Source organism: Zasmidium cellare, assembly GCF_010093935.1.
Source record: "Zasmidium cellare ATCC 36951 unplaced genomic scaffold M409scaffold_29, whole genome shotgun sequence".
Taxonomy (NCBI): domain Eukaryota; kingdom Fungi; phylum Ascomycota; class Dothideomycetes; order Mycosphaerellales; family Mycosphaerellaceae; genus Zasmidium; species Zasmidium cellare.
The window spans coordinates 226,731-245,815 of NW_022986973.1; the positions used below are offsets into that span (position 1 = coordinate 226,731).

The 19,085-nt window shown below is 53.8% G+C and overlaps 7 protein-coding genes across 7 annotated transcripts; 4 read left to right on the plus strand and 3 right to left on the minus strand.

The window, feature by feature from the left end:
- Window positions 1-6: 6 nt before the first annotated feature.
- M409DRAFT_68312 (uncharacterized protein) lies at window positions 7-1,344 on the plus strand (the record flags this gene model as incomplete). Its single annotated transcript, XM_033817779.1, has 2 exons — window positions 7-103; window positions 143-1,344. The coding sequence occupies 2 exons, from the start codon at window positions 7-9 to the stop codon at window positions 1,342-1,344; spliced, it is 1,299 nt and encodes a 432-aa protein (XP_033664610.1).
- Window positions 1,345-2,754: 1,410 nt separating this feature from the next.
- Window positions 2,755-4,547, plus strand: M409DRAFT_57217 (uncharacterized protein; the record flags this gene model as incomplete). The annotated part of the gene is made up of 3 exons (XM_033813559.1): window positions 2,755-3,293; window positions 3,345-3,538; window positions 3,589-4,547. 3 exons carry the CDS (start codon window positions 2,755-2,757, stop codon window positions 4,545-4,547), a joined length of 1,692 nt encoding a protein of 563 aa, XP_033664611.1.
- Window positions 4,548-6,590: 2,043 nt separating this feature from the next.
- Window positions 6,591-8,450, minus strand: M409DRAFT_68314 (uncharacterized protein; the record flags this gene model as incomplete). The annotated part of the gene is made up of 2 exons (XM_033817780.1): window positions 6,591-8,138; window positions 8,292-8,450. The coding sequence occupies 2 exons, from the start codon at window positions 8,448-8,450 to the stop codon at window positions 6,591-6,593; spliced, it is 1,707 nt and encodes a 568-aa protein (XP_033664612.1).
- A 1,256-nt stretch (window positions 8,451-9,706) lies between these two features.
- M409DRAFT_25910 (uncharacterized protein) lies at window positions 9,707-10,540 on the plus strand (the record flags this gene model as incomplete). Its single annotated transcript, XM_033807875.1, has 1 exon — window positions 9,707-10,540. One exon carries the CDS (start codon window positions 9,707-9,709, stop codon window positions 10,538-10,540), a length of 834 nt encoding a protein of 277 aa, XP_033664613.1.
- Window positions 10,541-10,578: 38 nt separating this feature from the next.
- Window positions 10,579-11,133, minus strand: M409DRAFT_25911 (uncharacterized protein; the record flags this gene model as incomplete). The annotated part of the gene is made up of 1 exon (XM_033807876.1): window positions 10,579-11,133. The coding sequence occupies one exon, from the start codon at window positions 11,131-11,133 to the stop codon at window positions 10,579-10,581; it is 555 nt and encodes a 184-aa protein (XP_033664614.1).
- A 944-nt stretch (window positions 11,134-12,077) lies between these two features.
- On the minus strand, window positions 12,078-13,987 carry M409DRAFT_25912 (uncharacterized protein; the record flags this gene model as incomplete). Its single annotated transcript, XM_033807877.1, has 2 exons — window positions 12,078-13,159; window positions 13,219-13,987. 2 exons carry the CDS (start codon window positions 13,985-13,987, stop codon window positions 12,078-12,080), a joined length of 1,851 nt encoding a protein of 616 aa, XP_033664615.1.
- A 2,259-nt stretch (window positions 13,988-16,246) lies between these two features.
- On the plus strand, window positions 16,247-17,928 carry M409DRAFT_68317 (uncharacterized protein; the record flags this gene model as incomplete). Its single annotated transcript, XM_033817781.1, has 2 exons — window positions 16,247-17,502; window positions 17,571-17,928. 2 exons carry the CDS (start codon window positions 16,247-16,249, stop codon window positions 17,926-17,928), a joined length of 1,614 nt encoding a protein of 537 aa, XP_033664616.1.
- Between the last annotated feature and the right edge of the window lie 1,157 nt (window positions 17,929-19,085).

Sequence of the window (19,085 nt, forward strand, 5' to 3'; positions counted from 1 at the left end):
TCTTCAATGCCTCCTTCGCCCTGGATCTGCTCATCATGCTTGCGCAGACTTGCGCTGCCGCTTCGCCATGGCGTGCGAGTACAGCAGCGGTTGCAAAGCACTGGTATGTTGCCGAACCAGATGAGTGGCTGAACACAACAAGCTAACCTAACGAAAGTACCGTCAAGTAATGCGGTCTCACCTACCCTACTTTCCAAAGCTCGGTCTATTGCGACAGAGTACACGAACCTCAGTCAGAAGCTGGCTACCGACTTCGATGCGAGTGCTGCGAAACGATTGGGGGAGCTGTCGCGTACTGCGGACGCTGTGAAGGCGTATGACAAAGCACGCTCATCATGGGACGAACTACAATCGCTCTTGAAGTCTTCAGACAAGGAGCTTCAGGAGCTGGCACAAGACGATGTCGAACCTGCCAATGAGAGAGTTGAGAAGGCGGAAGAAGCGCTGAAGTCGAGCTTGATACCCACACACCCATTCGCGCATCTACCCTGTCTCGTCGAAATTAGACCAGGAGCTGGAGGAGATGAGGCTGCTATATTTGCAGGAGATCTGGTACGAATGTATGAGGCTTATTGTGCGCGGAATGGCCTTCGAACTTCGCTACTAAAGTATGAAACTGCGGACTACACTGCTTCGGGGAGCGGTGCAGGTGGGGGCGCTCACGTACAGGAAGCTGTTCTTGAAGTTGAGTCTCCAGGCGCATACGGAATCCTTCGTTGCGAAGCAGGCGTGCATAGAGTTCAAAGAGTGCCAGCTACCGAGAGCAAAGGCCGCACACATACCAGTGCCGTAAGCGTTCTGGTCCTGCCATCGGTTTCGGACGATGCGGGGGACATGGGCGAAAACAGCTTCAACGATCCAAAGAGCGACTACTACGTGGATCCGAAGGAGGTCAGATCAGAGGTCATGCGAGCAGGAGGGGCAGGCGGCCAGCACGTCAACAAAACCGAGTCTGCAGTCAGACTGACCCACATACCTACGAACACTGTCGTCGCAATGCAAGACACGCGCTCGCAGGTGAAGAACCGTGAAAAGGCATGCCGAATTCTGCGATCGCGAATAGCCCAGATGCGGCGTGAAGAGAGAGAAGAAGAGCTGATGCGCATGAGACGGACGGCTGGTGCTGGAAAAGTCGGACGAGAGAACAAAGTCAGGACGTACAATTGGGGCCAGCAACGTGTGAGCGATCACCGCAGTGGTCTGGACTTAAGGAACCTGGCCGAGGTCATGGACGGAGGCAAGGCGCTCGAGACCGTCATGGATAGCGTTCGAGGCTGGATGGCGGAGCAAGAAGTCTTGGGCCTGATTGCTGAGGAGGAGGTCAAGCAGACGCAAGGCAAATGATCAATCGCAGAGCATTCCACGAAGCCAACATGCACAGTTTCTGGTCTTTCCATGCCGACCCAGCTTTCTCGTGCCCGATAAGAACTATTAGCGACGTAGCAGCCGACCATCGACATGACGCCGCGAAGTACGACGATGACGGCCCAAGCCTCAAGCGAGAGACGCCCAGCCGTTGCGAGAATCGTCTTCTATCGGTTTGCGTACTACGGCCCCATTGCAGAGTCGCAAGGCTGGATAGGTTGTGGTCGCGAAATGCGTTATAGCCGTCCATCCTTGTCGAACGCAACGCTTCGTGATGTCTTCCCAAGCTTCGACCACATGTCTCACAAGGATGTTGCCTGCCACGAGCGCCATCCTGCCATTCTGTTTTCGACTGCACCTTGCTTTGGCGAAGGTTTTCGCACACCGACATACGAGTTCGACATCGATGCTGTTTTAGGTGGAGATCGCTCCACCTTTTCGCTCAGAAACTTGAAAGAGAGAAAACCATACATCGGATGCAGTTGTGCCATCCGAATGCCCCAAGCGACCATGCACCAGGCTCAGCAGCAGGAACAACAAGAAGCACATGTCAAAAAGCTGAAAGACCGGACGAGTGCTGCCAGATAGCCAGCGTCATCATCGCGTTGCAGCGACAAGAAACGGCCACGACCATACGACAGGTGAGGTCAACCAATTCAGACCCCACAACTGCCGTGGCATGGCTTGGAATAAATCTTACCTACAGCCTGGAAGATAATGCTGAAACACGGTCATGTAGTATGCACGTTCGGACTTCCCAGGGGCCTGGTGAGTGGTGATTAGCGGGATTCTCGAACGCAGATCCGGCACACTGCATTAACCTCACAGCTTTCCAGGCACGTAGGACTTCTGTCGTCACCTTAACAACAAAATTTCTCAGGTCGAGCGGATACTGCGCAGATTCTGAAACATGACTCGACCCATGTGTACGTTCAAAGTACGAATCGCGACCAAAGCCGTCCTGCCTGAGGGATTATCTCGCGGATGCCCTGTGCCGTTCATGCATGGGCTCGTTTTCTCATAATGCCCGCCACCGAATAGTCGCCGACGCGAACATCACCACGCCGATGGCTATACCCAAGTCCGTTGGGCTGTTATCGCGAACGAACAGACGGTGCATTCTCTACCATAAAAGTGTCGAAGAACGCAGAAAATGGGCGTCCTCGGCGCCACAAGCCATACGATAACATGTCCGTTGCTCAACGGACTTCCATGTGAAAGCAAGGTTGGTTCCATAGGCTACATATATGTCAAAGGAGCAAGCACAGGTACTGTTGCTAGCATCCTGCTTCGACCTGTTTTGCGTTCGAGCGTCCAGCCTTTTTGAGAAGGCATACATTCGTTCTACATCTGTGTCAGGCCTTCTGCACTTCGTTTTCATCGACAAACATGGCCCATTCCTCTCCTGATGCCGCAGCAGAGGCTGCAGAGAAGGCAATGTATGCCCTCTTCGCAAAATGGCAAGCCTTGGACGAAGTCACCGCCAGGATCTTCGGCATCGCCATTGGATCCCTCATCATCGTCTTTGCCATTGGACATTGGACGGAACGCCTCTTCAGCCAGAGCTTCACCAAGCCGAGCACGCTCAGATCCCTCAGCAGAGCTATCGTCCGTCCTCTCGTACGACTGCATGGCCCGAGGACTATCTTTGGGATCACGTTCCATCCAGGCCGAATGCACATCATCTTTGCATACATCGCGATCAACATAGTCATGGTCTTTCATGACCATCCAGAGAATGCCCCAATGCAGACTATCATCGCAAAACGCTTCGGCTGGTTGGCGCTGTGCAATATGTGCCTTGCAGTGTTTCTCGGACTGAAGAACACACCCCTCTCGCCACTGGCAGGACGGAGTTTCGATGCTGTGAATTCCTTGCATCGGTGTTGCGGCTATGTTACAGTGCTGTTGGTCGTACTGCACGCTATGTAAGTTGATCATGAGACTTCCGGTTGTCCAAAGCTGATCCGGCCTTGTAGAGTGTACGTCGCAGGCCTGGCCAATGCTGGAGCATTGACGGAAGTCATGACAGAGTCGGCGAACATCGCAGGAGCTGTGGCTGGTGTCTTCATGGTGCTGATCTTCATTACTGCGATCGGCTTCGTCCGACGACGGCAATACGAGTTCTTTTACGCGATGCATCTGGTACTTGTGGCTGGAATCCTTATAACAGGTCAGTGTGAACGTCACTGTTATAACGAAGCTTCGACTCACAGATCGTAGTCGGTCTTCACCGTCCAGATCTGAGCCTCAAGGCAGCCATCATCACCATCCTCGCAGGCAGCATGTGGTTCGCCGACAAGTCTCTCCGCTTATCAAGATGGATCTTCTACGGTTACAATAACCATTGTACCCTGACTCCTCTCCCAGATGAAGGCGTCAGGATCACGATGCGTAGGCCAATGCGAGCTGCTCCAGGCTCTGTCGCTTTCATCTGGGTTCCCGGCGTCAGGCTCTTTCAACGTCACCCTTTCACGTTGGTGCAAAGCCAGCCTTGTGCCGAATTCGTTGTCAAGGCCCGAGACGGCTTCACGCGAGACCTGTACAAGGCGGCTTGCAAGAACCCGTTAATGAAGTTCCGCGCGGCTCTGGAAGGTCCCTATGGAAACGTTCCAGATGCAAATCAGCACGACAAAGTCGTGATCTTCGCTGGCGGTAGTGGTATCACGTTCGCCATGAGCCAGGCGTTGGACTGGGCCAAGAAGCGTCGAACACCAAAGGAGAAAGGCACTCTCGACCTGATCTGGACAGTCCGCCGTCGAGCGAACTTCGAATGGTTCAAAGACGAACTCGCCGATGTGAAATCCAACAATCGCGTCAATCTGCATCTCTACGTCTCCGGCCCGAACCACGAGCAATACGTCACAGAGGAAAGCGACCTCTCCATGAGCAGCGACCTCGAGAAAACCGCCGATATCAAGTCTCTGAGCAAAGAACTCCAACCGTCCATCTCCTCGTCAAGAAATTCTTCGGAGTCGGCATTGAGCACGACTTTTACGGGGCGTCCGGATGTCGCGATGATTATTAGACAAGCTGTGGAAGGGCAGTCTGAGGATGAGAGAGTGCTTGTTACGGGTTGTGGGCCTACGGCGCTTTTGACGGATATCAGGAGGGCGGTGGCGGAGAACACTGTCAGTAAGGCGCCGAGTGTTAAGATGCATTTGGAGGAGTTCTCGTTTTAGAGATGACGGGGAGGGGGAGTGTTGATGGCGAGGTACTGGCCGGTTATGATGAGATTATAGACATACAGCTTGGAAGCTTCAACAGTACGATACCCCTTCCAGTAGAGCAAAGAATCTCAATCGCTCTTGACCACCCATCATACCGGTACCTCGATAGAAAATTATGCATTCGACAACAATGGAAGCCACACGTATTGAAGAAGACCCTTGGGAAGCGGGTTTCGAACGCAAGTGCAAAAAGGAAGGTACCCGACGAGTCAGGCTATCAAAGCACTGCGAGACGAATCCCGTCAGGGCTAGGCCGTTGGTTGGTGTTGCTACTTCCTTGACAGCATCACGTTCGAATCGCACTATGTAGGTTCGTTGGATTGGTGAGCTGCGTAGGTAGGGGCGGTGACTGAAAGGAGGTAGACGGTGAGGTTTGGAGCCTGAGGCATCCTTTGAGCTTTTGAAAGATCACACAATACGAAGCCGAACGAAAGGGTCGATCGATGATGAGAGTGAAGACTGGAATGTCGATCAAAACGTGGCTTTTGTTTGGAAAATGCCAAAAAGGAGGCAAAACCCAATCTCCAACCAAATGCAAGACAGCAACGGCTCTCAAGACAAAACTACAAAACTCTCGCAGAGACAAACCTTCACACTCGAACTCCCCACCCCATCATCCTATAGACAGATCAAAAAGAGAAGTAATCCATCCTGCAAGCAAGGTGAACCGATAGACTCCGAAGAGACTAAGCTAAAAGGCTCAGTGCATTTGATTGGTAGTAGCTACTTCTCTGAAAGAATGAGCGAGTAGAAGATATTATCATGGTTGAAAAATGGGAGAGGTGTGTGGGACAGCAGGCAGAAGCGCAGGGATGGTTGGTGGTGAGTCAGGGGGACCGGTGAGGCTGGGGGCCTAAGGCAGCATGGCGAGGTTTTGATCGATGGAAGTGGCGACAATGAGGCGGTCGAAAAGGACGACGAAATCGATCAATAGCAATTCGAAATATGCACATCGAGAGTTTCCAGTTTCATGTTGAGGGTTTCCGAGGATCAATCAACACAGGACCTTCCTAAACGACTCTGAAAAGGGAGAACGCAGAGAGAATAAGATCTCGCAACTCCACGAGACGAAACACCAAAAACGTTCGTTATCTTCCCCCGAACAAACACTAGACTCGAACCCAAGCCTTCGGTCAAAAGGGCAAAAAGAGAAGAGACCTCATCCACATGCGCAGACAAGACCCTAAAAGCGCCCCGAAGACAAACGCCGACGGGGATTTAAGCGACTACAACGCTCAGGTTTTTCTGACTTTTGGTTGGTTGGGCAGCTACTTCTCTGATGGATGAGCGTCTCGAAAGATGTTATGAAGGTTGTGGTGGGTTGGGTTGTGGAGTGGGAGGGAGGTCGGCGAAGGTGGTATGTGAGAGATCGGTGAGAGGCTGTGACATTGAGCCAGCTTGATGAGGGCGGGTTTTCGAGATGGTGGGGAGAAATGGCAGCTGAGAAGGAATATGTAATCGATCGAATTGACTTCGGAATGGACATCGTTTAAAAGTTCACTTCTCACTGCCAGAGTGATTTGGCATGAACGAGCGCAACCCTTCTCCCAATCCCAAAAAGATATTCCACGATGCGACATACGTAACTTCAAGCAGACAACCAGGTTCGAACTCAAGCCTCCAAGCAAGCCCGCAAAAAGAGAAGTAGTCAGCCTGCGTACGGGTACACAGACTGACTGGTTTAGTACTCCGAAGAGACTAAGCACCCAAAGCTTAGATTGTTTTTGATTGGTGGTGGCTACTTCTCTGGTATGACTTCGATCTAAAAGGCATTATGTGAGTTCGGCGGGTGGGCGAGGCGATGGGTGACTCAGGAGTAAGCGAAAGGCGCCAGCGAGTTAAGACGGGGCATATGACTCGACTTCTAGCGCGGTTTTGAGAGGCTTCGTTGAAGGGACTCGTGGAAGATGCCAAGCATATTAGAAGTCCTGAGTGGTTTCTCATCCTCTTCATGCTCTTCGTACCGCTCAAAAAAGTATGCAACGTGCTTCCCTTTCACTCCCCCATAACCTCCTCAATCCTCCGATCCATATTCTTCCTCCACCCCGGTCCAAACCTCTTCATCGCCCAAATACACCCAGCGCCCGCCACGAGCGAAATAACGCTCAACCCCAAAAACAACCACCCATTCCCAATCGCCACGATCAGCGGCTCCGTCACCACACTGCCCACGCAGGAGAAGATGTTTCGGACGAAGTTGTTCAGCGCGATGCCGTTGCTCGCTTTCCGCGGCATGAATTCCGTCAGCATGGTGGTGACGAGCGCGAAGATGAGCATGGAGCCTATGCCGAAGAAGAAGTTGGCGACGAGCGGCGCGGCGACGTTGATGTGTTTTTCCGCGAGCCAGCCGTAGGCGACCATGGAGCAGGGGAAGAGGATGGCGCCGACCCAGGCGTTTTCCTTCATGCGGTCCTCCGGGATGAATTTCAGGCGGCCTTTTTCGTCGAAGCGTCCGGCTTTGCGTGCTTCGCGGTGCATGATGCTGTCGACCCAGCGGCCGCCGAAGATACTCGATAAGAAGTAGCCCAAACTGTTGGGGATGTATAAGCAGCCGACGATGATGGAGCTGTAGTTGTAGGGTTGCGCGGAAAAGGTTTGTTGGACGGAGATGTTGAGGACGTAGAGCGAGCCGAAGGTGATGGAGGCGTAGAAGACGAGGATGGCGACGGCAGGGAACTGCAGATACACGATGATGTGTAGGGGGTCGAGGAAGGCGCGGCGGGCCATGAGGAGGTATTTCTTGGATTTGATCCGGACGGATTGTTTGGTCGTCGTACGGTTGAGGGTTGGTTGTGGGTTTCCTTTCTCATCCACTTCGCCGACTTCTTCTGCTGCTTCCTGTTCTGCTTCGGCGGCGATGCGTCTTCGTTGGTGTAGTGTCTCGGGCAGGCAGATGATGATGAAAATGAACAAGATTCCACCAAATATGGCCATTAGCCATTGTGTGCTCCGCCAGCCTAGAGTCTCTGCCAGCACACCTCCAAGGATAGGAGAGAGCAAAGGTCCGCACAGAGGGCCTAAGTAAAAAATACCCATAGCCCTACCTCTCTCTTTCACCTCCCATATATCCGCAATGGTGCCTGCACCTACAGCTTGTACGCTCGCCGCCGCACCACCGCTGAGGATCCTCATGACCACAAACATCCCAATACTTGTACTCACCGCCGACAAAATATTGAAGACGAGGAACAGCGCGAAGCTCGTGACATAAATCGTTCTTCGACCCAGCGTTTCCGAGAAGGAACTCCACCACAACGGGAAGATTGACATGCTGAGCATGTACATCGCGACACTCAGGTTGACGATCGTGGCGGTGGAGTTGAACGTTTTAGCAATGTCCACCAGGGCTGGCAAGATTATTGACGAGCCCATGGGAGCTGCCGCGCCTGCTATAGCGACGATGGTGGTCACAATCCATTTCATCTTTCGGGGGTAGTCCCAGGCGTTGGTCACTTCGTCGATGATGCAGAAGCGAGCGAAGAGGCCGCGACGTTCGGATCGTGGGACTTTGACTGCTTCACGACGGACGGAGCGCACGCTGGACTGCGTGCGGGAGATGGTGTGGGTTACTTGGTGGTCATGGGCCTCGGAGTCTGTGTGTTGGGAGGAGGTCGTGGAATTGCTCGAGTGGGAAGATCGCCGTCGACCGCGGTCGTGTTCTTCGTGTGCCTCAGGGTGATTGGCATGGTCTTGAACGTCGACGTCGGGTTTCTTGGTGAGCGCGGGCGGGGGCCGTCGAGGTAACGAGGAGATGCGTCCATCTTCGTCTTCTGATACTGGAGATTCTGCTTCGATCTTGTCTATTTCTTTTTCTAGGTCGCTGTGATCGACGTCCCGGTCGTTGTCTTGTCCCATGATCGCTCAGGTAATGCAGGGCCGAGAGGTTTTGGTTTTGGATAACAATGCTTCGTTCCTCAGGTGGCGAGCATGACCCCTCGAGGCAAGAGAGCAGACCAGAACCCCGGAGTGAAAGGAGCAAACCACCCACAACGCGTCTATGACACTACTGGGCCGATAACCCGTCTAACACGAGCAATCGCGAAGCAGCCCTCTTCCTGGAATATGTAGGAGGGAGGTAAGACGTGGCAAAAGAATGATGATGGACGAAATTTCCTCTCAAGGCCGTCGGTCGTCGCTGAACGAAAAGATAGGCCACCAGCCCAACGAAACAGTAGTATTAAGAAGAAAAGAAGAGAAAACACTTACCCAACCTAACTAACCTGCATCCAATGTTGTAGCACGCGGACTACCACTGCCGTATCGGCACACGGCACGCCATCACCTCCACCCATCACTCCTCTGCTGCTCAATGTCGACCTACTTTGAGAAGGTACCTGTGGTCTCGGTAGATCGGTTGCGCGCAGAAAGTCGGTGGCTACAGCGGGTAAAGGTCCGTTTCACTACGCTTTTTAGCGGCGCCAGCGTGATGATCGAAGGGAGGTAGGTCACGATGCAGACCAGTACGGCGAGCGAAGGACACCAGAATCCGCCTTTTTCTGCGAGAAGTCCTGTGTGTGCCGAGTAGCCGTGTAGCTTGTTACGGGCGTGATGGCTGCTGCACCGAGGACGGCCGTGGCTTGCGGGCTTGAGAAAGGCTTGGAGAATTTTGGATTTTGATGGGCAAGGTACCCTCGGGTATTGATAGAGCTGTCTGACGTGCCGACGCGATGCAGCCCGGCCGAGAAGGTTGTTGCTGAGGCTTGTGATTGGGTTTGTTGATGGTGAGAGAGGCGAAATCGGAAGGCAGGACTTCGCCTTGTACGCGGAGCTGCAGCTGCGGGGATTGACGGCGGGTCGGACCTCACCTTGCTCTTTTGCTTTGGTGATATGTTCGAGAACCTGTACATGTAATCAAAGTAAGTAACAGCAGCAGTGGTAGAGGCGTGATCATTTCTGGTGTTTGAGGAGAACCCAGTAGATGAGGCGAGCAACAGGGTCGTTCCAGCAGAAGACTCCGCTATCAAGAACGATCCATTCTCCGTTTGCCCGTCGAACCCGCCTCTCGGAGGGGTATATGTCAAAGAGAGCATACACTCGGCCGCCAAAACATCGTAAGTCCCATACTCCTAGAATCAATCCTTCAAATTAACATATCGCCACAAGCACCCATCATGTCGATACCAATCGACAGCCTCCCCGCAGAAAACCGCCAACGACTCAGAGAGAAGTTCGAGACCCTGCCCACGAACCAACACACCGGCGGCTGGGACGACCTTTGGCAGCAAGAGTTTACGCCATGGGATCGAAAGGGACCAAGCCTCGCGTTGAAAGATGCCATCACAGGGCATCCAGAGGTGTTCGGCGGGCCGGTGAAGTCGGAAGGTGGCGAGAGGAAGAGGGCTTTTGTACCAGGTTGCGGTCGAGGCTACGATGTCCTCCTCCTGTCCTCTCTCGGCTATAACACGTACGGTCTCGACGCCTCACAGACCGCCGTCGAGACCGCGAGGAAGTACAAAACTGCCCACGAAGACGACGAGGTCTACGCCCCTCATGATGCAACGATCGGTCGTGGCGAGGCCAAGTTTATCTTCTCCGATTTTTTCAAAGACGACTTCTTCTCAGAAACGAATGGTGGCAAGTTTGATGTAATCTTCGACTATACCTTCCTCTGTGCCTTGCCACCAGAGCTTCGACAAGACTGGACGAAGCGGATGAGTGAATTGCTCGCACCGGATGGGAAATTGGTGTGTTTGGAGTGGCCGTTGGGGAAAGATCCGAAGGAAGGTGGACCGCCTCATGGATTGACTTCGAGTCTTTACGAAGCTCTATTCTCAAGGCCTGGTGAGAAAGTTAGGTATAACGAGTCGGGTGTCGTTGAGCCAGATCAAGGTATCGAGAAGAACGATGATTCCCTCGTGAGGGTCGCCCATTACAGACCAGAGAGGACGCACGAAGCCGGGAAGACATCGGATTACATTTCCATCTGGAAGCACTGGAAATCTTAGTGGCATCAAACATCGTCCGGATCCATCACTTCCAGTCTTCAATCATAATACGGCTCCGTCCACCAAGCCGCCTTCTCCCTCTCCCTCTCCGGATACTGCTCGAAAGGAATCATCTCCGCATACGGCCCATCAAACGTCGGCGCCATATTCAACGCCTGCTCCGTCTCGCACTGCATCCTCCTGCGATTCGATCGCGTATCGTAAGGACCACTCCCGGACGACGACGAAGTCGGCCGCGCCCGTTTCCGTGAACCCTCCCCATCACAACTGCCCTTCCCCTCTCCCTTCGTCGTCCTCGCATCCCAATCCTCAATCACGGAGTGTACAGTCTCGATCCTACCCATAAAACCCCTCACGTCCCCCTCCCTCCTCCCCAATTCCTCCTGGCTTAAGACACTGAACATCTGCGCCTCCTCGAGTAGAGAAGTAACAATCTCCGTCAATTGCATAAAATCGATAGCCGCATCCGGGTTCGTCGCCGTCGACGCCTCGCGCACAACAGTCCCCAGCAAAGCGTTCAATTTCTGCGACTGAGAGGCGAAGAACGCCGGGTCCGTCAAGTTCGCTTCTCTTTCTTCGGTGGGTGGCGCCATCCAGAAGAGATGTTGGTGTTGATGAGGGTTGTGGAATGAGACTCCATGCTGATGACAGGGATCCCGGAACTGCATGCTCGGCTACGTGATAGATATATCTTTCTCTCTCTTCCTTCTCGCAGCAAGGCTGTAAGGTATTTTCTCGGCGCCGAATCGGCACGACTCACTCTCTCTCACTCACTCACTCAGCAATTGTCAACACGGAGTTTGCAGTAAATCTCGAAGACTTCCGTCCATATGCGGGTGCAACGCGGCAATGGCGAATAAAAGACAACCACGACGCCGAAATGGCAAAAAGCCGAGTTTATTGTCAGATGCTGAGGAATGATTTGATGTGGTGGAGTAATGTCGATGGGAAGTGAGAAGTGAGAAGAGAAAAAAGAGGTGGTTGGATGGAAGTTTACGCAATCCAGGGGGTGAGATTGGCTGGGAGCAGCCGTTGCACACGTCCGTGCGCGCGATCCTCTTGGTCTAAGCATGTGAAACCTCACCTCGCTCTTTCTCGGCGCCACTATCAAAGATCCAGTGTCGTATCGATTGTCGCGCCCTTCAAGTTGCATATCCACCATACTTGCGAAGGTATTGCGATGCGGTCGGCGTAGTTTGTGGCGAAAAGGGTTTCTGTCAGAGCGGAAGAAGCGGTCCAACTCAAGTCCGATTGATGAGAAAGCGGCAGCTGCCGGATGGAGGCAATGAGTTTGAAGAATATTCCATTTCTCGCAGTCTTTTGGCCTCTTGCTGATACCGATGCCATGCCGTGCTATGCAGTTTGCCATCGGCAACATCATTAATGTATAATCATGCCGTCGTAGATCACATACCATTTTATCCCTCTTTCCTTGCCGAAAAACGCCATCGCTGTGCAGATGTGAAGCAACGTAGCTATCGGACTCCAATCTTGCCACCAGACCCGCTCAAGCGATATCATCCCAAGTTTTTCTTTCTCAAGCCCCACCCTTCCTAAGTTCCCTCTCAAGCCCCTTCTCCACATCGACACCTTCATCTATCGCGGCGCCGGTTTCAATCACCGCCCCGGTGGCAGCTTCGGCCTCGGCTCTCTTCATCATCTTATCGGCGACCTTTTTCTGCTTCGCCTCCCGACGGCGCTGATCGTCGGCCATCTCTCTGATCAACTTGGACTTTTCCCTTATCTTGTGTCCGTACTTGTAGAAGAGGAATGGGATTGGGATGCAGAGCACCTCCAGCATGCCGAGGAGTGTACCGGCCCAGTTCGCGCCGAGGGTTTTGTAAAGCGAGGGACCAGCGAGGGGTAATGTTGCACCCATGATCGATCGAAGGACGGCGTTGCCTGCTAAGGCTGAGGCGGCGTAAATGCCGTACGATTGAACAAGATAATTCGAGGCGTAGATGAACACGCCCGCATTGCCCGCTCCGAATGGGATACCCGCCAGGATAGGCCAGATCCAGTGCACGTTTGGTGTACATGTCCAAGCGAACCAGATCTCACCAGCAGGGATGAGAATCGATGCAATGCATACGACGCTGACCATGGCTTCGGGATACGGACGATCGGTCTCTGGGTCGTGTTTATGCGAGTTGATAAGTCGCCTGATCAACGGCTCGCAGACGATGGTGATCATCGAGCCGACTCCTATGCCTGTGAAAGCTAGACCTGAGAAGCCTGGTGACCACCCTCGCATGTCTGAGAAGACGATCGGATATGCGACGAAGCAAAGGTAAAGCACACCGTACACGAGTGCAATGTAGACGTCCCAGAACAGACAGATCGGCTCGGTCACGGTCAGGATGAACGGGCGAGACATGTTGACTTTGAGCAGTTCGAAAAAGCTCTGCTTGTCGTCGTATCTGCTCCACCAGCTCTCGTCTCCGGTTTCTTGTCGAACATTTTTCGCTCGCTTGCGCAGAATGGATGGTGCGTACGTCTCAGGAACCAAGGCCACAAGTACCCAAGCGATACCGCCGACGATGACAACCACCCAATTGGTCCAGCGCCAGCCCAGATATTGGAAAACGAAGCCTCCCACGACTGGTCCCACGACAGGCCCTACGCAAACGTAAGTATGAGGCTGGTCATTCGCTGCTTGTGGAATGATGCTTACTTACCGTTCATTGGCCCAATAGACCACACGCTGAAGGCGAGCGCTCTGTACTCCTCGTCGACGATGTCGTTGACCGTTCCTGGTGCATTTGAGATCATCGCCGCAGCACAGAAAGCACCAAAGTACCGCACCACCAGGATAGTCGCCATGTTCTGCGCCACCGCACACGGAATGACGAAGACGACGAACAGCGCCATCACTATCAGGTATATAGGCCGTCTGCCGTACATTTCGGACAGTGGAGCCAGAATGACCGATCCGCTGGCCATACCTAGCAGATACGTCGTCACACCCAAGATGCCCTCGCTTTCCCCAATACCGAACTCCGCCATCATACCAGGGATAGCCGATGTGTAGGAAGTCGAGTAAAGCACTGTGCAGGTCGTGGCGTAACTGAAAATCATGATGACGAATCCTTTGTACAGCAGAGACCAATTCTGCGGATTGCCTCGATCATCGTCCTCGAAGTCGACCTCGTATGCCAGGTCCAGAGTGTTCGCTGTTCCTGTGGTCGTGTGCGTCCATGATCGGTCAATATAAGTGGGTACCACCCCGCCTACTGCGTTCGTCGAAGAGGCGTGGGAGAGATGTCGAGCTAGCGTCTGTGATGGGTGTTCTTGCGAGTATCGCGAGGGTCTTGACGCTATTGAGATGCTGTCTGAAGATGTTGACACGGGCGAGAGCGGGTCTTCGATAGACATGTGCGAGGCGCGCCTTGTCGAGACATCCATGACCTCTTTTGTGGTCGCTGTCGACTTCTCATCGTGATCCATGTTGCCGGCAGTCGGTTAACATAAGATGAGGAGATGTGATCAGATTGCTTGCCAAGGGAGAGGGAGCAAACGAAGATGACGCCCAGGCCAGGTCAGATGCCCAGTGTATTAACAATTGACGGCGATAAAAACGGATGTAGTGATGTGGTACGCAGGATAAGCTCCCAAGCAATCGAGAACGGGATGGTGATGCCGTTGGATGCTGCTTAGGTGCGATCCCTCAGGTGTAGGAAAGGAATATTAGGTTGTACCTACGCACGGGAGAATTCTTTACAGGAAGAAAGACAATGATGACTGCTGAGACATACGACTCGTTCGAGTTGGACCACCGCAGGTGCGGTCAAGCGAAGTACCTGCCCTTTCCCAAGGCCAAGTGGGGACGCCTTTGCCGGGCAAGCGATTTTTGCAAGTGCAGAGCGGAATTCAATGCATGATTCCCGATGCCACTAGGGCGCGGCCGCCAGGGATACTGCCGTAGCTGCGATCGAATGCACCCTCATCAACAAGCTGCGCTGCTGTGTGAATGATATACGCTTGGCGCCGATGCGGTCAAAGTCTGTATTGCACGTCGTGGGCCAATGGCGATGCGCGTTCAATGGGATATAGTGGCTGCGTCGGTGGTGTGCTTCGGTATCGCTGGCAGTGCCGTCGACGAGGCAAGAGACCGTCGAATGGGAGGTTGAAGGCGCCGTCTGTATGTCACGCGGGAGCGTACCGCACTGGAGACGATGCCGATTTACCCGCGAAAAGTCTTGCGATGTGATGCTTGTTTGTGCGCCACACGCTGCGTGCGGTGCAGTAGTCGAGACATTGACGGGCAGCATGCAGCGGTGATCAGGCCTGGCGTCGTCGAGGTGCAACTGACGGTCAGTGGCAGAGTCACGGTCGCGTCAACTCTGCGCTGGCCATCTCGCTCATCCCCCTCGCGACAGAGTGAGGTTTCGACGGCCGACCAGCAGACCCTGCTACCGTCAGCTATCAATTCAAACACCGACTCCGACTATCGGCCTTGGCGGAATTGAGGTCTGAGAGGCGTGCGGCGATGGAGCGCGAGGACCAGGATTGCAGCGAGCAGACGGCAAGGCGTCGTCTCGATGGCCTCGATGGAATATCGGCTGCTCCAGGCGCACAGCCATGCTCACCGCAGTCAATAATATCCTGCTGACCATCATGTCGCCCGCTTGAGGTCCTTTTGCACAGAGCAGCAGTTCAGTCCCTGCGGCTTACGAATTGGCCAGCCATCTTGGACCTCTGGCGAAAGACCTGCCTATTTCGCGAGCTCTGGTTCTGACCACCAAAAACGATACCCTCGGGTAGACGACAGCAGGTGCCGAGCTGAAATATAGCAGCTTCTAAGATAGAAATGTTCGAGAAGCTGAGAAGAACAAGTGTGAAGTGAGGACAAGTCTCGGCGTCAGGTCCTTTCCGCCTCCAGACGGTGAAAGTCCGTTCGCTGTCGGCAGAATACCGATATCTCCAAACCACTGCGGAGACACCGGCAGAATGGTCTTCACTCTCTCAAAACGATATCGATGCTTGAAGACGAATGATATGGACAGAGAGAAAGAACCGAACGAGCTTGAAGGTGAGAATTATCAGAATCGTCATGACCTGGCTTCTATTTCCTTGCCATTTTCACTTCCCAACACCATCATTCACGACGAATTGGCATTCACGTGACCGTGGTTCACATGAAGACGACTGAACCTCGGAACGATCGACATCGACGCGCTAGACCCCAGAGCGGCAGCAGCCCAAGAAACGGCTAAGCGGGCGACGCAGCTCTGACTTCGACCTTACACCTCGTCTCGTCCACTCACATGCCTCCCTTCACCCGAGGCCTACCTATTTTCCATGACAACATGTGCTTTCCGAGGTCAGAAGAAAACAACGCTGTCACCACCGTCACGGCTGTGCCTTGTGAGGCGTCAAAACGACAAGGTCTTTGCCCGATCCATTGCTCCCAAGCTCGGGCAGGATCGGGGTACGCGGTAGGTGATGCTCTGGGTTCTTATACTCAGCCTTGATGAGCCGAGAAAAGCCTGTGACGTCTGATGCTAAGAATTGGTTGTTCCCCTCTTGTTTCGAAAGACTAACGGTGTCTTTCATTCTTTCTTTGCCTCTACTTGAACATCTTCTGTAGAGTACTATCCACCCCAAAAGCATTGATACCCGCGCTGTAGAGCTTCCAGCACGCTGGCGGAACGATTGAAGCAGATTGCCTCCCACATCTCATCCATCCTTCCCCCAATCTCGACCATGGCCGTGGGAGACGCAGAACAGCAAAAGTTTGAAGAGGAGGTGAAGGAGTTGAAGCAATGGTGGCAGAGCCCGAGATGGCGATACACCCGTCGACCATTCACCGCGGAGCAGATCGTCTCCAAGCGCGGTACCATCAAGATCCAGTACCCAAGCAATGACCTGTCGAAGAAGCTGTGGAACTTGGTAGAGGAGCGTTTCCAGAGCAAGACTGCGAGCGCGACCTACGGATGTCTTGACCCTGTCATGGTCACCCAGATGGCCAAGTACCTCGATACCGTCTACGTATCTGGCTGGCAATCTTCGAGCACGGCATCCAGCTCAGATGAGCCAGGTCCAGATCTCGCAGATTACCCATACACCACCGTGCCAAACAAGGTCAACCACCTCTTCATGGCCCAGCTTTTCCATGACCGCAAGCAACGTGAGGAACGCCTCAGCGCGTCCCCCAGCGAGCGTTCGAAGCTCGCCAACACCGACTTCCTCCGCCCCATCATTGCCGATGCAGACACTGGTCACGGTGGTCTGACTGCCGTGATGAAGCTTACCAAGCTCTTCGTCGAGAAGGGAGCAGCTGGTATCCACATTGAGGACCAAATGCCCGGAACGAAGAAGTGCGGACACATGGCCGGCAAGGTCCTCGTCCCAGTCGGCGAACACATCAACCGTCTGGTGGCCATCCGCGCACAAGCAGACATCATGGGTGTGGATCTTCTCGCCGTCGCGAGAACCGATTCCGAAGCCGCCACCCTCATCACCAGCACCATCGACCCCCGCGACCACAGCTACATCCAGGGAACCACGAACCCAGCTCTCCAGCCTCTCAACGACCTCATGCTCGCAGCCGAGAAAGCCGGCAAATTCGGCGCGGACCTGCAAGCCGTCGAGGACGCATGGAACGCCCAAGCCGGTCTGAAGCTCTTCCACGAGGCTGTAGCCGACACCATCAACGCAGGCGTGCACGTCAACAAGCAGGGCCTGATCGAGGAATTCAACAATCAATCCAAGGGCAAGTCTCTCTCCGAGATGAAATCCATCGCCAAGGGCCTGACTGGTGTGGATGTCTACTTTGACTGGGAATCGCCACGAACCCGTGAGGGCTACTATCGCTACCAGGGCGGCTGCCAGTGCGCCGTGATGCGCGCTGTGGCGTACGCCCCATACGCTGATATGATCTGGATGGAGAGCAAGCTGCCCGATTTCGCGCAGGCGAAGGAGTTTGCTGATGGTGTGCACGCTGTGTGGCCTGAGCAGAAGTAAGCATCACACACACCGAACAACTCACAAAAAGTAAATCATCCTTACTAACATGATACTCTTTCAGGTTGGCCTACAACCTCTCCCCCTCCTTCAACTGGAAATCCGCCATGCAACCCGCCGACCAAGAAACCTACATCAAGCGCCTCGCGACGCTGGGCTACTGCTGGCAATTCATCACGCTCGCGGGTCTGCACAGCACGGCCCTGATCTCCAACTCCTTCGCCAAGGAGTACGCGAAGCGCGGCATGCGCGCGTACGGCGAGATCGTGCAGGAGCCGGAGATGGAGCAGGGCGTCGAGGTCGTGACGCACCAGAAGTGGAGCGGGGCGAATTATGTCGATGGGTTGTTGCAGATGGTGCAGGGTGGGATTTCGAGTACGAGTGCTATGGGGAAGGGGGTCACGGAGGATCAGTTTCATTAGATGAGTGGGGATGGTGAGGAGGGAGAGGGGAAGGTTGGATGGATCGTGATTTGTGTGGATAGTTTGAGGAAGAGTGAACGATAGTGATACAAAATAGTCTAACGAGAATGATAGCGAATGGAACGGATACCTCAACCACATCCCCAACCCCCTCCCCTTCACCATCCGATTCCAATCAATCAAGACGAAAACCCCATCTCCTCTCTCCTTGCTCCATCTCATCTATCTACACCCTCAAACCCCTCATTCATTCACGTCAACCGACTATCCACTCTGGGTCGTCGCTGCTGCTGCTGCTCTCCGCCCAACCCCAGATCCCTACAATTCCCACATCCAGGACACTTCCTCTTCGTCCACATCCTGCCGGAACAGTTCGAGCACTCTTTGACTTTTTCGTTGGTGCCTGTGCTGCATTCCGTGCACCGTAAGAGGAGTTTGCCGCCTACGCAAGGGGAGAGGGGGCAGGCGCGAGGGCTGGATCGAGGGGTTGAGGGCGACGGTCTGTCGTGGGTTTGGTCGCTGGTGTTGTTGTTGTTGTTGTTGTTGTTGTTGTTGTTGTTGTTGTTGTTGTTGTTGTTGTTGTTGTTGTTGCTGTCGTTGTTCTCGTCGTTGCTCGACGAGGCTGTTGTAGGTTTGATATCCCTGCTGGGCGAGGAGGAGGTGGAGTTGGGGCCTGCCATGTCGTTTCAGAGGACTGATTTTCTTTTCCTTCAATGTTGAATGTTGGAAGGTCGACGTCTAGACTCCGCAAGAATGCCTCGTGCTTGTTGAAATGTTGTCAAAAGCTTTCGTATCGAAAGAAGAAGAATAAGCAGATTCAGGCTCCAATGATATGCTGTTCAGTGTTGAGCAGAACGTTTGAGGTCAATCGAATAACCGAAAAGGTGCAAAGGAAAGACAAGAACCTCAAGTTGACAAAGTCTCTCGCACCAAACAACGACGACAGACGGTCAATGACCAAAGCACGAGGTAAGAACCATCCAGATATACCATCAACCACAACCCACACGCCGCCCGCCTCAAGCGCTAACACCAGGGCGTCGCCAACAAGCCGGCCACCGTCGCCCTCGCCTCCTCACACCCAAGAAAGGGCCGCCCATCAAGGCATCCAAGGAGTAGATCCCCCATCCCAGTGGTCGACGGTAATCTTTCATGGT